This window comes from Moschus berezovskii, chromosome 7 (genome assembly GCF_049115385.1).
Source record: "Moschus berezovskii isolate FMDL1 chromosome 7, NW_MosBer_1.0, whole genome shotgun sequence".
NCBI lineage: Eukaryota > Metazoa > Chordata > Mammalia > Artiodactyla > Moschidae > Moschus > Moschus berezovskii.
In genome coordinates, this window is record NC_142466.1 from 32084152 (window position 1) to 32099761 (window position 15610).

General features: G+C 41.8%; 1 protein-coding gene across 1 annotated transcript in view; it reads right to left on the reverse strand.

Moving 5' to 3' along the window:
* The window catches only part of ADAMTSL1 (ADAMTS like 1), a 529587-nt gene that overhangs the window by 279336 nt on the left and 234641 nt on the right, over positions 1-15610 (reverse strand). The window contains exon 7 of the mRNA XM_088837881.1: positions 10649-10806. Within this exon, the coding sequence (XP_088694007.1) occupies positions 10649-10806 (158 nt within the window). The remainder of the gene's footprint in view (positions 1-10648; positions 10807-15610) is intronic.

Below are 15610 nucleotides of genomic sequence, written 5' to 3' on the forward strand. Positions count from 1 at the left end.
TTCTTAACTGTGTGCAGGGAACATCTTGTGTGTGCGTGCTCAGTCCCTCATTTGTGTCTGACTTGGTGACCCTATGGACTGTAGGCCGTGAGGCTCCTCTGTCCATGGAATTTTCCAGGCAAGAATACTGGAGTGGATTGCCATTTCCTCCTACTCCAGGGTAGGAGGAAATGACAATCCACTCCAGGGGATCTTCCTGACTCAGGGGTCAAATCTGCAGCTCTTGAATTGGCAGGGATCAAACATGCGTCTTCTGTATTGGCTGAAGATTCTTTACCACTGAATCAGCAAGGAAGCCTCACCACCACCCTCCCCAACTCCACACACACACACATACACTTGATCTTAGCCTAAAGGCCAAGAAGGGACATTTTATTTACCTTAAATAGAATCTTAAAACTACTCTGTCTTTCCTTCCACATTTACATTGCAATGAAAATGAGGCTCCTAGAGGTGAACTGAGTAGTTTAAGGCTACACATCAAGGAAACAGAAGAGCAGGGATTTGTAGGCAGGTCTGCTTGGCTCCCCTGGTGGCTCAGATGGTAAAGTGTCTGCCTGCAATGCGAGAGACCCAGGTTCGATCCCTGGGTTGGGAAGATCTCCTGGAGAAGGAAACGGCAACCCACTCCAGTACTCCTGCCTGGAGAATCCCACGGATGGAGGAGCCTGGTAGACTACAATCCATGGGGTTGCAAAGAGTTGGACATGACTGAGCGACTTCACTTTCACTTTCTGCTTGGCTCTAAATCTGCCATTCTCTTCATCGTATCAAGCAATCCTATTAGCCTTGTGAAGATATGAACCTTCATCTTTAGTGGTATCCTTGTAATCCTTCTCAATATCTTCTTAATTTTACATTTACATTTTAGGGTAGAAAAAAATATTTTAAATAAAAAGACGAGGCTGACTGAAAATCTGATTTTGATGACCTAATTTTGCTACTTTGGCCACCTCATGCAAAGAGTTGATTCACTGGAAAAGACTCTGATGCTGGAAGGATTGGGGGCTGGAGGAGAAGGGGACGACAGAGGATGAGATGGCTGGATGGCATCACTGCCTCGATGGACATGAGTTTAAGTGAACTCCGAGAGTTGGTGATGAACAGGGAGGCCTGGCGTGCTGCGATTCATGGGGTCGCAGAGTCGGACATGACTGAGCGACTGAACTGAACTGAATTGTTGCTTACAGAGATGAAACAAATTGCTCCTTTTTCTTGGGTTTAATAATTCTGGGCTACCGGGACTCTTTATCATTAGGTCTAGAGCTTTATAAACCCTAAATCCTCAACATTAGATTTTGGTTCTCAAGTATACATTGAAACAGTCATTTTGACACATTAGAAATTTGTTTAGGAAACTAAACCATCTGGTGTATTTAATTTTGACCTCTTCAAGTTAATAAGGAAGAAGAATGTTCTGAACCAAGTTTCTTCTCCTATAATTACCATGATTCAGTGTTTCTAACTCAATTTAATGACTTCTCATACTGGAAGTCAAGGAGAAGACAAAAACTGGTCACTTTTCATAGGAACTGACCATGGTGTCATGATAGAGCTGCAGGGCAGTACAAATGTGTATATGGATAATTGCTGAGCTTTAAGTCCATGTGAAAATCAAGGAGAGATTACAGAAACACATCAAGTACACATAGGCTCTTCATACTAGGAAATGCCATACTTTCCCTTCTCATTTGGGAAATGGGTAATTTGTGAACCTCGGTATGTTCCTCAGCTGGGTTCCTATCTCTTTTGGATGTAGTAGAAAATTTTGCCCCAGAAGGCCAGCAGGGGAGCAGGCAGTCAGTCACGGGGCTCTCACCCACCTTGCCTGCAGTTGAGTTGTTGCTCTGGCATAAGGAGAGGCGGACAAAAGGGAGCTGTGGGCAGACCCACGAGCTGGGAGCCACAGTAGGGCTCAACTTCGTCACCTCTTCTCAGGGCAGCTAGGGGTGTCATGACTTAGGAGGGTTTGGAAATGGTGGAAATAAATCAGTATGTCTAGGAAAGGAATAAAATGGAAAAGAGGTGAATCTGTTTCTTAAATGCCTCTGTCTACTGTATTTTAATTTTGGGCTGTTCTGGTAGTAGACAGTGATAGCAAATCCTCAAGAAACTGTAAAAATATTTTAAAATGCTTTTGTGGGCTTTCAAGAATATGCCACGATAATAAGATCTTTCTTATGGCACTTCAATCAGTCAGTTCAGTCGCTTAGTCATGTCCAACTCTTTGCAACCCCATGAATCACAGCACGCCAGGCCTCCCTGTCCATCACCAACTTCCAGAGTCCACCCAAACTCATCTCCATTGAGTTGGCGATGCCATCCAACCATTTCATCCTCTGTCATCCCCTTTTCCTCTTGCCCTCAATCTTTCCCAGAATCAGGGTCTTTCCCATTGAGTCAGCCCTTCATATCAGGTGGCCAAAGTATTGGAGTTTCAGCTTCAACATCAGTTCTTCCAATGAACACCCAGGACTGATCTCCTTTAGGATGGACTGGTTGGATCTCCTTGCAGTCCAAGGGACTCTCAAGAGTCTACTCCAACACCACAATTCAAAAGCATCAATTCTTCAGTGTTCAGCTTTCTTTATAGTCCAACTCTCACATCCATACATGACTACTGGAAAAACCACAGCCTTGACTAGACGGACCTTTGTTGACAAAGTAATATCTCTGCTTTTTAATATGCTGTCTAGGTTGGTCATAAATTTCCTTCCAAGGTATAAGTGTCTTTTAATTTCTTGGCTGTAATCACTATCTAAAGTGATTTTGGAGCCCCCCAAAATAGTCACTTAGGTGGCTACAAATACTTCATATTGATATAGTTGTCATCCTATTGCCTTTCTCTTCCACATTTTGTAATCTCTGCAAAGGCAAGTATCATTCATCTTTCTTCAGCATCATCCACGGGCACTGGCACACAGCAGGTATTCAAATAATTGCTGAATGAATGTATGAATAAACCAACCAATGAATGATCCTGAATATGGTCCTTTCAAGCATTTTCAGAATTGCAAACTATTATTTGTGACAAATTCTTGGAAGCATTACAGCTTCTTGAGAATTTGGTGGCACAAGTGGTAAAGAACCCCCCTACCAATGCAGGAGACATAAGAGATGCAGTTTTGATCCTTGGAACAGGAAGATCCTCTAGAGGTGGGCATTGCAACCAACTCCAGTATTCTTGCCTGGAGAATCCTACGGACAGAGGAGCCTGGCAGGCTACAGTACATGGTGTTGCAAAGAGCTGGACACGACTGAGGCGACTTAGCACAAACTGCCAGAACATCCCCAAATTAAAATATAGTAGACTGAAGCATTTGGGCTTCCCTGGTGGCTCAGATGGTAAAGGATCTGCCTGCAATGTGGGAGATATGGGTTCTATCCCTGGGTTGGGAAGAGCCCCTGGAGGAGGGCATTGCAACCCACTCCAGTATTCTTGCCTGGAGAATCCCCATGGACAGAGAAGCCTGGAGGGCTACAGTCCATGGGTCACAAAGAGTTGGACACAAATGAGCAACTAAGTACAGCACAAAGGCATTCAATAAAGGTTACCTTTTTATACACATCTTGCCGTTTTCTTGAAGATGTTGCCAATCATTTCTTGTTGATAAAATGTTGATAAAATTGATTATGTTGATAAAATTCATAAAAAGAAGCAGACTGTTACAACATAGCCCCTGTCCAATAGTACTTTCTGCCCTCCTATGAAAGCTATCGCTTTAAACAGGATAGTAGCAGAAAGGGCTTATAAAAATGCTAGTTATTATTGGAATAAAACATAGACTCAATTTTTCCACTGTTTTAACAGTTGGAAATGCTAAGATTCGAGTTTATTCAGTAAAAATAATGAAAAAAAAATGTTAGCACCCAACTTTGTTTTTACACTTCCTATATAGTGTTCTCTAGTCCTCCTAGAATGCCAGACCTCAGTACTGGGAGATATAGCTAACAGTTCAGCCCACAGGCCCTTGGCTCAGAGTTGCATGAGAGATGTTGGTTATGGATTTACTGCCCAGAGTACTTGAGTAGGGTAGTGGATCAGAGATGCTTCTTTGGAAATAACTGTGATGTTGGCTAAGGAACAAAGAGGTGGAAGCAATGTGTCAGGACTAAGACGCTGAGGCAGGGCAAACTAAGGTCTAATGGAAGGCTAGACTCAGTGTTCAGATGGAGAAGGAGGGCAGAGAAGAACTGAGCAGAGCGGAGCCAGAGAAGCTAGGACTGGACAGGGGCCTGCCACTCTCAGTGTCAGAGAGAGGTGAGGAGTTGGTTCTCTGACTCTGTCTTCAACCTAGCTGTACCATTGGTAAAACAAGGTGGGGAACTCAACAAGAAATGCAGTGTACCATAATTAGCTCAGTTTTAAAATCCTGGAATTGACTGGCGTAAAGGAGCATATTTACTGGAGGAATCACTACCTGTAAAGGTTGGGTAGGAAAATGAATCACTATTTATTACATGCTCCTTTCCCCCCCCACCCATAGTTAATTTAGTCTTTTTCTGTCTAGAATGTTTGGCTTACAAAAATGTTTTTCCCTTTGTATGAATATAGGTAGACAGGTATGGGGTGGCCATCTAGAGATGGGTGGTAGGGTGAAATCTATCTGTATTTAAACATTTGCCAAAGTTCAGCCTCCATGAGAGAAAGGAAATGATTTCAATCCTACCTGAGATTCACAGGCTGCCCAAATTTCACAAAGTCTATCTTTATCACATTAGCTTAGAGCAAGTATCTGTAGCTTTTACTATCGGTTCATTTTATTTTGGTACTTAATTATAGTCATCACCATTTCAAAATTCCTATTCAGTGTTTTTTCTCTCAAACTGCATCATGAACTAGGAAAGGGCAGATACCATATTTCAAAATCAAGCTGCCCCATGCATGAAGTATCTCCTTAAAGAAGAATACACATGAAAGTTCTGTAAACTTACTTCGTGAAGTGAACTCTCATAAATTTGTGTATGTGATTTCTGCTTTGGAGCCCCACCTATTGTTTCACCTTTCATAAAAACAATGCAGGAGATCCCGGTTTGATTCCTGGGTCAGGAAGATCTGCTGGAGAAGGGATATGCTACCAATCCAGTATTTTTGGGCTTCCCTTACGGCTCAGCTGGTAAAGAATCTGACTGCAATGTGGGAGACCTGGGTTCAATCCCTGGGTTGGGAAGATCCCCTGGAGAAGGGAATGGCTACCCACTCCAGTATTCTGGCCTGGAGAATTCCATGCAGTGTATAGTCCATGGGGTTGCAAAGAGTCAGACACGACTGAGCAACTTTCACTTTCATGCTCAAGTCTGTCCAGAAAGAAATATGAAGGTGTCATTTCTGCTTAAATATCCTAACTTTGCAAATAGAAACCACCAGCTTTCTATTCCTTAGAGTACTTAGGCAAAAATTAGGCTATCAATCTTCCTAATCAAATTCCCCAACTAAGAAAATGTAATGCATTTAGAAAATTATCCTCTCTAGGAAATTATCCTCTTTAGTTGTCAGTATATGAATTGTGAATCAGTGTTCTTGTTCTTAGTTCTGAGTATGATGATTGGTTACTATTCTGAAGTGCCTGCGTGTGTGTGCTAAGTCGCTTCAGCTGTGTCTGACTCTGTGACCATACGGACCACAGCCCAACAGGCTCCTCTGTCCATGAGGAGCAAGAATACTGGAGTGGGTTGTCATTCCTTCCACCAGGGGATCTTCCCAACCCAGGGGATGAACCCACGTCTCTTATGTCTCCTGCATTGGCAGGTGGGTTCTTTACTACTAGTGCCATCTGGGAAGCCCATTCTGCAGTGTATTTTGGCTACTTTGATGGCTTAAGTACTCACTCATCACTTTTTTCTTCCACTAATATGGCTTTCTTAAATTTTAAAAATGGTTCAAACAGAATATTTATAAATATGCCTTAGCTGCTTTCACAAGAAGAGCTAAGTTCAATGTTCTGAAAAAGAATGCTGCTGCTGCTAAGTCATTTCAGTCGTGTTTGACTCTGTGCAACCCCACAGACAGCAGCCCACCAGGCTCCCCCGTCCCTGGGATTCTCCAGGCAAGAACACTGGAGTGGGTTGCCATTTCCTTCTCCAATGCATGAAAGGGAAAAGTGAAAGTGAAGTCGCTCAGTCGTGTCCGACTCTGTACGACCCCGTGGACTGCAGCCTACCATGCTCCTCCATCCATGGGATTTTCCAGGCAAGACTACTGGAGTGGGGTGCCATTGCCTTCTCCAGAAAAAGAAAGGACTATGACTAAAAAAACCCCTCTTCTATCTGGGAAGGTCCTTATCTTTTACTGGGTCTGTAGCTTCTGAAAAGATAGCCTGGTAGGGGAAGAAAGGGACGCTAAGCTAGATAATTATCTAGCCAATAGCCAATCATCCTCAACAATTAATGTGATTATAGGTGTGCCTATGTGGTGTTGGAGAAGACTCTTGAGAGTCCCTTATACTGCAAGGAGATCCAACCAGTCCATTCTAAAGGAGATCAATCCTGGATGTTCATTGGAGGGACTGATGCTAAAGCTGAAACTGCAATACTTTGGCCACCTCATGCGACGAGTTGACTCACTGGAAAAGACTCTAATGCTGGGAAAGGTTGGGGGCGGGAGGAGAAGGGGACGACGGAGAATGAGATGGCTGGATGGCGTCACCGATTCTGTGGACATGAGTTTGAGTGTACTCCGGGAGTTGGTGATGGACAGGGAGGCCTGGCATGCTGTGATTCATGGGGTCGCGGAGAGTCGGACACGACTGAGCGACTGAACTGAACTGAACTGAACTGAACATCCATTTGTCTTATAGCTACACCTGCCAAACTGTTTCTGGGTATATACCACTTGTAAATCAATCAACCTCGGACCATCTTCAGAGAAGTGGTTGCATGCCATGGTGTGGAGAGAGTATTGTAAATACTTTGACCAGAAGTTAAAGCATTTGAAAAGATGGAATGAAGTCATTCAGTTCTACTTGCTTTTATACACACTGCTGCTGCTGCGTCGCTTCAGTCGTGTCCAACTCTGTGTGACCCCATAGATGGCAGCCCACCAGGCTCCCCTGTCCCTGGGATTCTCCAGGCAAGAACACTGGAGTGGGTTGACATTTCCTTCTCCAATGCATGAAAGTGTAAAGTGAAAGTGAAGTTGCTTCAGTTGTGTCTGACTCTTAGAGACCCCATGGACTGTAGCCCACCAGGCTCCTCTGCCCATGGGATTTTCCAGGCAAGAGTACTGGAGTGGGATGCCATTGCCTTCTCCTAAACACACTACCTCATTCAATTCCTTACAAAGACTCTATGTGGAGAGATTTTTATTACTATTTTTCAAATGAGTAATAGGCTCCAGGAGGTAAAACAACATACTCAAGGTCACACCTCCAGTAAGCAGGACAATATACACAATTCTAGAGTATCTATCTTTTTACCCCTCTACATTAGTATTGCCAAAAATGTTCAGCCAATGTATGAATTACAAATTTTTGGAAGACATGGCTTCCCTAGGAAGAGAGATGAGTGCTTAGTCCATTTGTAAACGTGGCCAGAAAAAGAGATTCCAAAAAATTATATATAGCAATTCTCACTGTGAGAAAAATCTTTCTTTCATGCAAAAAAGTCTTTTTCTTTTAAAAAAGCAAATATGGTATTTTGGCAATAAACTTCCTTGGAGATGTGGACAAAGAACCATTCTGACCCCGATGTATTTCATTCAGAAACGAAGTTGTTGCTTAAATAAGTGTATAATGCAAAAGAGATTATACTTTGAATGACACTGAAAACTGAATTATAAACTGTGTATATAATTTTTAAGCACCGAAATCATGAAACATGATAAATAAGCAAAAGGTAATCTTTCATTTCCAGCTATTCCCTGGGGAAAATTAAGGAAGAAAAGGTTGCTTCATTATAAATCACTGGGAATAAAAGTAATTTTCTTCTTTTTATTTATATCTTCTTATATTATCTTGCTCATTTTCAAGTTTGAGTAAAAGGATTTTAAATATTATAATCTATTTTATACTAATTTTACATTTATTTGATTCTGATCTTTTCTAATGAAAGTTTCATCTCCTCTCATTTGCAACCTGGAGCTAGGTCACCAAACAGGATATAATGAAAAAAAAACCACTAAAATGATAGCTTGGCCTGTTTTTGAAAGAAGATATTCACAGGTTGCTAAGATCTAGGAAGTTATCACAAAGTTCCCCAAAGTTAATTTTTCCTTTAATATATACTTATACACAGAGAGGAAAAATATACCCTCTTAGCCATTCCCTTCTCCAGGGTATCTTCCTGACCCTGGGGTCAAACCCAAGTCTCCCACATTGCAGGTGGATTCTTCAGCACCTGAGCCATCAGGGAAGCCCTCTTAGAAGCAACGCAGAAGACTAAAAAGAGTTGGAGACAGAAGTAAGGAGACATGATCTTTGGTCCTGGCTTGTCACCGGCCCGAGCTAAGGAATATCACTCAACTCCCTCAGAAAGATGTCACCTCTGTCCCACTTCAGCAACTGCCATGTGGTGAAAGTCCTTTATTCATCCAGCACTTGTTGGTGCTTATTTGGCTCTTTATGGAGCTATGAAAGATATAATTCTGCATTTGAGGAACACACAGAGGGGAGATGTGACATAAATTGGAATCTAGGGTAGAGTCACAGAATGCTTCTGGAAGGGGAAAGTCCTGAGGTACAGATATGAGTTAGGGGAGAGAATGCAAGAAGAAAAGAACACTGCAGATGGAGGACACAGCACTACGTGAAGGTAAAGAGTACAAGATGTTGGGGGACTTGCCAGTCATACAGTTGACTGAAACAGGAGAGGAAAGCTCAAAGCTGAGGTGGGAAAGGTAGCCAGAATCCAGATTATTGAGAGCTACACGTGCTGGGCTATGGCTTTGCATTTTAGTCCCAAAGCAAGGAGTGGAAGTGAGGGGCAGTGCAGGATCGTGAACAGGGAAACACTCTGGTTTTTAGAAAACTCACTCTGAAGGCAGTATAGACAATGGCTCAGCAGCTGAGAAACTAATTCAGAGCCCATCACATTAACTCAGGTGAGAAACACATGGACCTAAATTAAGAGACTGGTGGCAAGAATGGAGAAGAAACAGTCTTGAGAGATGGCATGGAGGTGGAGCTGACGAAGTTTAATGTCTAACTAGGGGTGTGTAGGAGAAGGGAAATGGTGTGAATCACAGGTTTCTGACTTGGCTGGGTAAACAGTGTGGCATTCCACAAGAAATAAAGAAGATAAAGTAGGTTTCTGGGGCTAGACAAGTCCAATTTTGGACACATTGAGCTCATTGTCCGTGTGGGTGATGTGCAGAAGGCAGCTGGCCATGTGAAATGCATTTGACAATTCTGTGAACTGTTCCAGTGTGGATAATGTTACTTGAATTCAATTCTATATTTTCAGTATGTGTATTAACTCTTACAAGGCCACTAGGTAAATCAGTGTAAGGGCTTCAAAAACTTAAGATAGCTCTCATTTTTTACTGTGTTTTGTTAAACTGAAATTATTTAACTACCTGAAATGTCATTTCTATCGTAAGCTATCTCTGATGGTTTGTGGGCGCTTGTTCATGGTCATGTAGCTGGCATCTGGACTGAATTAAAAAGTGTTGCCACGCAGATGGAGACAGAGGACAGAACTCTGGAACCCTTCTTTTGTGCAACCTCATTGCCCATCACATTTTCCTAAATGCATCCCTACTTCCAGCTGCCATGGGGTCACCAAGCCTTGGCTTAAATCACAGGTCCTCTGGCTTCAGGTCCCATGATGAAAAATTTATGGAGTCCTGGACACATTACAAGTTTTACAGCTTTACAGCTGAAATCCTTCTAGTCCTTCTGACCTACTGAAGGAAAGAAAATATGTTTTATTTTATTGGGATTCCCAAACATTTCTTTGAGTATATACATTTTCCCTACAGAATGTGTATGTTGCTTCCAGCAATGTGTTTCATATTACCTTGAAGAGCAGGGAAGCTCTGATAGCAGGAAACAACTTGGTCTTGTTGCCAGTACAAGAGGAAAAAAACAACTTGCAACTGGAAGCATGATCAAATCTATGGCTCATTAATTTGCGTTTCTCTTTGACTGAGGATACCTTATATGAATCAATGACTGTACCCTAGTTTGTTTTAAAAATGGTACATATCCCTGAACTAATCATATGCTGGATTTTTGAGGGGAGGTCTTTTTACTAGCTTATACATACACAAATATGTATAAATGTATATATGTATGTATATATTTCCTTCCTAGAACCTTAAAATTATTCCATGTTCTTATTGCATGTTCTTATAAAGTAGCTCATGCTTGCTCAGTTGCATTTGAGTCTTTGTAACCCCAAGGACTGTAGCTCAACAGGATCCTCTGTCCATGTGATTTTCCAGGCAAGAACACTGTAGTGGGATGCCATTTCCTACTCCAGGGGATATTCCTGACCCAGGGATCAAACCCACGTCTCCTGAGTCTCTTTCATTGGCAGACAGATTCTTTACCACTGCGACACCTGTAGCTCAACACCCTTGAATTAAACATTCTCTCAATAACAAGTTTTTCAAATCTATGTCAAAGCCTAAAGTCTCTCTTTCTTCAGGGGATTATAAATAATACTAGTTCAGATGTGACTTGAAAACAAGGTATCTAAATGGGCTCACCTTGACAATGAAATCTGCTGTAAGTGGTCCAGCCATTCTCAGTATCTCTTTGTCTGGAAATTTCTGGAAGTCCACACTAGAATTGTCCACAAGAAAGATGCCTGTAGAGCTGAGACTGTTTTCACCTTTAGCCCCCTGGAGGGTTTTGGTTTCCAGATCTACATAATCAAACACAGGAAGAGGAAAGAAAGATGTTCCCAGGGCTACCACAGACCACATGTAAGCACATCCCATACAAGGTCTAGAGCTACAACAGGGAGAAGTATCATTCTTTATATGGCTGACATATTTGAAATGTGATAGAAACAAAATAGATAGACACTGCTGGATCACATAGGAATTGATGCAGCAAATGAAATTATTTTAAAACTTATTAATCAAGAATTCAGAGTTCCCTGTCAAAAAATCTTTAATTCCCTGGATGACTTCATTTGGGTACCCTAATTTACCACAACCATTTTCTTTGGACTAAACCATCTCATTCCCTATACATCTTATTGACTTCAGTCTTTACAGCCCTCAGTCTAGAATTTACCCAGTAGTTTTCCTTTTTCTCTATGAGACCCAGGGTACCTCTCTGAGTTCCTTAAGCACTCATTGGGTAATTTGATATTCAAGTGTTACCTTGCAGTTATTGATACTTTCTGATTAATTATTGCACGTGGACTATTGTTCAAAATGGAAAAAAAAAAAAAAAACTACAGTGGCTTAAAGACGGAGAACTAACTATCCTCTTTACTTCTCTTTTCTTTGTAAAATCCTTTTTAAATTCAGTCCTGTGTACTTATATGGCATCTTTAAGAACTCAGGATGGAGAGAAGAACTTCTGGATCCCTGGAGCATTCCAATCTGAATTTGCCCAGGGACAAAGCCTAGGCAGCATCTTTTGTTTTAGGAAATCAGAGCATGCTGGGGAGGAGGGTAATTTTGATATATATCCCAAAGCAGGTTAAATTCTCACGTGATTGAGTATTTTAGAATGATTGCCTGCTGCATGAAGAAACATGGTTCAGTTCAGACAGTTTAGTCACTCAGTTGTGTTCAACTCTTTGTGACCCCATGGACTGCAGCACGCCAGGCCTCACTGTCCATCACCAACCCCTGGAGTTGACTCAAACTCATGTCCATTGAGTTGGTGATGCCATCCAACCATCTCATCCTCTGTCATCCCCTTCTCCTCATGCCTTCAGTCTTTCCCAACATCAGAATCTTTTCCAATGAGTCAGTTCTTCGCATCAGGTGGCCAAAGTATTGGAGTTTCAGCTTCAGCATCAGTCCTTCCAATGAATACCCAGGACTGATTTCCTTAGGATGGACTGGTTGGATCTCCTTGTAGTATAAGGGACTCTCAAGAGTCTTCTCCAAAACCACAGTTCAAAAGCATCAAATTCTTCAGTGCTCAGCTTTCCTTGTAGTCCAACTCTTACATCCATACATGACTACTGGAAAAATCATTGCTTTGGCTAGAAGGACCTTTGTTGGCAACGTAATGTCTCTGCGTTTTAATACGCTGTCTAGGTTGGTCATAACTTTTCTTCCAAGGAGTATGCATCTTTAATTTCATGGCTGCAGTCACCATCTGCAGTGATTTTGGAGCCCAGAAAAATAAAGTCTGTCATTATTTCCACTGTTTCCCCATCTATTTGCCATGAAGTGATGGGACCAGATGCCATGATCTTTGTTTTCTGAATGTTGAGCTTTAAGTCAACTTTTTCACTCTCCTCTTTTACTTTCATCAAGAGGCTCTTTAGTTCTTCTTTGCTTTCTGCCATGAGGGTGGTGTCATCTGCATATCTGAGGTTATTGATATTTCTCCTGGAAATCTTGATTCCAGCTTGTACTTTATCCAGTCCAGCGTTCCTCATGATGTACTCTGCATAGAAGTTAAATAAGCAGGGTGACAATATACAGCCTTGACGCACTCCTTTTCCTATTTGGAACCAGTCTGTCGTTCCATGTCCAGTTCTAACCATTGCTTCCTGACCTGCATACAGATTTCTCAAGAGTCAGGTCAGGTGGTCTGGTATTCCCATCTCTTTCAGAATTTTCCTCAGTTTGCTGTGATCCTCACAGTCAAGGCTTTGGCATAGTCAATAAAGTAGAAATAGATGTTTTTCTGGAACTCTCTTGCTTTTTCCATGATCCAGTGGATGTTGGCAATTTGATCTCTGGTTCCTCTGCGTTTTCTAAATCTACCTTGAACATCTGGAAGTTCATGGTTCACGTACTGTTGAAGCCTGGCTTGGAAAAATTTGAGCATTAACTTTGCTAGTGTGTGAGATGAGTGCAATTGTATGGTAGTTTGAGCATTCTTTGGCATTGCCTTTCTATGGGATTGGAATGAAAACTGACCTTTTCCAGTCTTGTGGCCACTGCTGAGTTTTCCAAATTTGCTGGCATATTGAGTGCAGCACTTTCATAGCATCATCTTTCAGGATTTGAAATAGCTCGACCGGAATTCCATGACCTCCACTAGAAACATGGATTGACTAAGTCTAACAATGGTTTTAAAACTTGCACAAAGACCCTTGCTTTTGGCAGGGGTTGTTTAGCAGAAACAACCCCTGGTAGGGTAGGGATCTGGGTCTCCTAGCCATTTAGTCAGAATGACTCCCCTCTTGTATGTTCTGTAGATTGAGGTTTTGGAGTTAAGGACAGTTTTCATGTCTCTGGAGGCAAGGAAAAACCCAATATAGTTACACTAAATTACTCTAGATGTTGTCTGCTTCATGTTTCCTACTAGAAGGAATAGCAATGGGTAGAAAATGGTATCCAAGTAATGCCCAGGTCTCAGATGAAGTCAAGCAGCACTTCTCTGGAAGTAGGTCTGGCCTTCCACCCAGGCCCCAGTGCAGGGAGGACCTCGTAGACGAATATAAGGCACATGAAGACAACATGGAGTGGGAGAAGCATAGTGGTTATCATCAGAGGTAAGCAATAGCTCTGTGTCTCTTTTCCCTAGGCTTCCCTCCTCCAGCTGCCTTCGATAATTTGTGGAGGGATCTCTAGGACATAAATTAACTCAGTTTTGGAAACCTCATGAAGATCTAAGCCTGAGTATCTGATTCAATTTCATCACCAGGCCTCCCAGCTATCTTTCCCAAGATACTTCTGACTAAAGATGGTCCGAGCCTGGACAGACTATCTACTCATGCCCTGGAGTGTGTGTTAGTCACTTAGTTGTGTCCAGCTCTTTGCGATTCCATGGACTGTAGCCTGCTAGGCTCCTCTTTCTTTGCAATTCTGCAGGGAAGAATACTGCAGTGAGTAGTCATTCCCTTCTCCAGGGGATCTTTTTGACTCAGGGATTGAACCTGGGTCTCCTGCATTGCAGGCAGATTCTTTACCATCTGAGTCACTAGAGAAGCCCCCTAAATATTTACAACTGGACTCATATTGGGCCAGCTTCTGGGACTGAAGGATAAAAGGGCCGCAAGAAAAACAGGGCAACATTTATTCACACATTTATTTTACTGAGTTATATTCCAGATACCAAAACTTCCTTAGTGTTACATATGTTATCAATAGTATGCCTGTTGGCAGAAAAAGCAGATTCTGTTTTGCTTTTCATCATTTAAGATTATCACCTGAAGCTTCACCTATCCAATCTCTAGAGTAATTAAACCAAACAAAGCCAATTCTTCAGCTTCTTAGTAATCATATAATTAGGAAGTCTGGGATGCCATTACATTTATAAAAATGAATTTTCCTCTTACATCTACTCCTTTGGGTGGGTCCCTTCTTCTGCAATGAGTAAGTCCCCCATTTGGTGATGGACTGGTCTAGACTTTTTATTTTAGCCTCTCATCGCACAGAAAAATACTTTTTTTTTGACTGAGGTTGTTACACCAGCAGTTAATTCTGTCCAATTCTCAAGGGGAAAAACAAATCATTTGAATGGTAATAGTGTACAAACATATATCATCCTTGGACATGTGAACAATATATTTTGGGGGGTTGTTCAGGGTTAAAAAAGGACTTGGATCCATATAAGGTGCTTTCCCAGAATCTTTTGACTTTGCCTGGACTGTACCTTACTTATTCCTTTATGTCACATGACCTCTCAGATCCCACCTTTCCCATGAAATGCAATTATTTTTATTTTTAGAAAGACTTCAGTAGGCTCTCTGAACTTTCACAGGCTCCAATTTGTCTCCCTCTTGTTTGTCTTTCTGGAATGATTTCATTTATAATCCAATTGCCAAAAGATAATGCTTGCTACCTAAATTGGCTTCTTAGGCAAGTGTGTGGGAGGGAAGAGAGAGCAGAAGATGATAGATGGCTCTGGAGGAAGCTAGGAACAGTCACAGCGGAGGAGATCAGAAATGCTCAAGGGACCAACTGAAGAGAAGACTTTCAGTGAAAGTGAAGTTTGTAGAGAATGCTGGCATATCCTATCCTATTCTTTCCCGAGTTTATAAACAAGCAGCCTATAATTTTCTGCTTGTGATTTACAAGTCTCCATCTAAACAACATTACATGGTAAAAAAAAAAAAAAAAAAGATGTGGCTATGTACTGCTGGCTTGGCATGACTAAAGATCAATTCTTGCCCAGGCTCTGGTGGGACCCTGCTACCATTTGATCTTCGGGGTTATGATTACCCTTCAATCCTGAATTCCAACATCTGTCTTCAAGATGTTAGGGTCTTGCATTATCTTTTCTACTTGGTGTGCTTAATTAGACCCCATAGTTCTCTTTAAATGCCATTGGGTTAAGATTGTGAGGAGTTTCTATGTTCCTCTGAATCGATGAAGTAATGGAGCACGAGAGTAGAAATTTAAAAGAATGAAGAAGAGGGAGGGAAGGTTGGAAAGAAGAAACACAAGAGGTGAGGCAAGGAAAAGACTGAGATTGACTGAAGAGGAAGAAGAGAGAAAGAGAAACAACACTCACAAAATCATAAACATGTGCTTAACTCAGGAACAATCTATTGGAAGCATCAATTTTGTATCTTTCAGGAT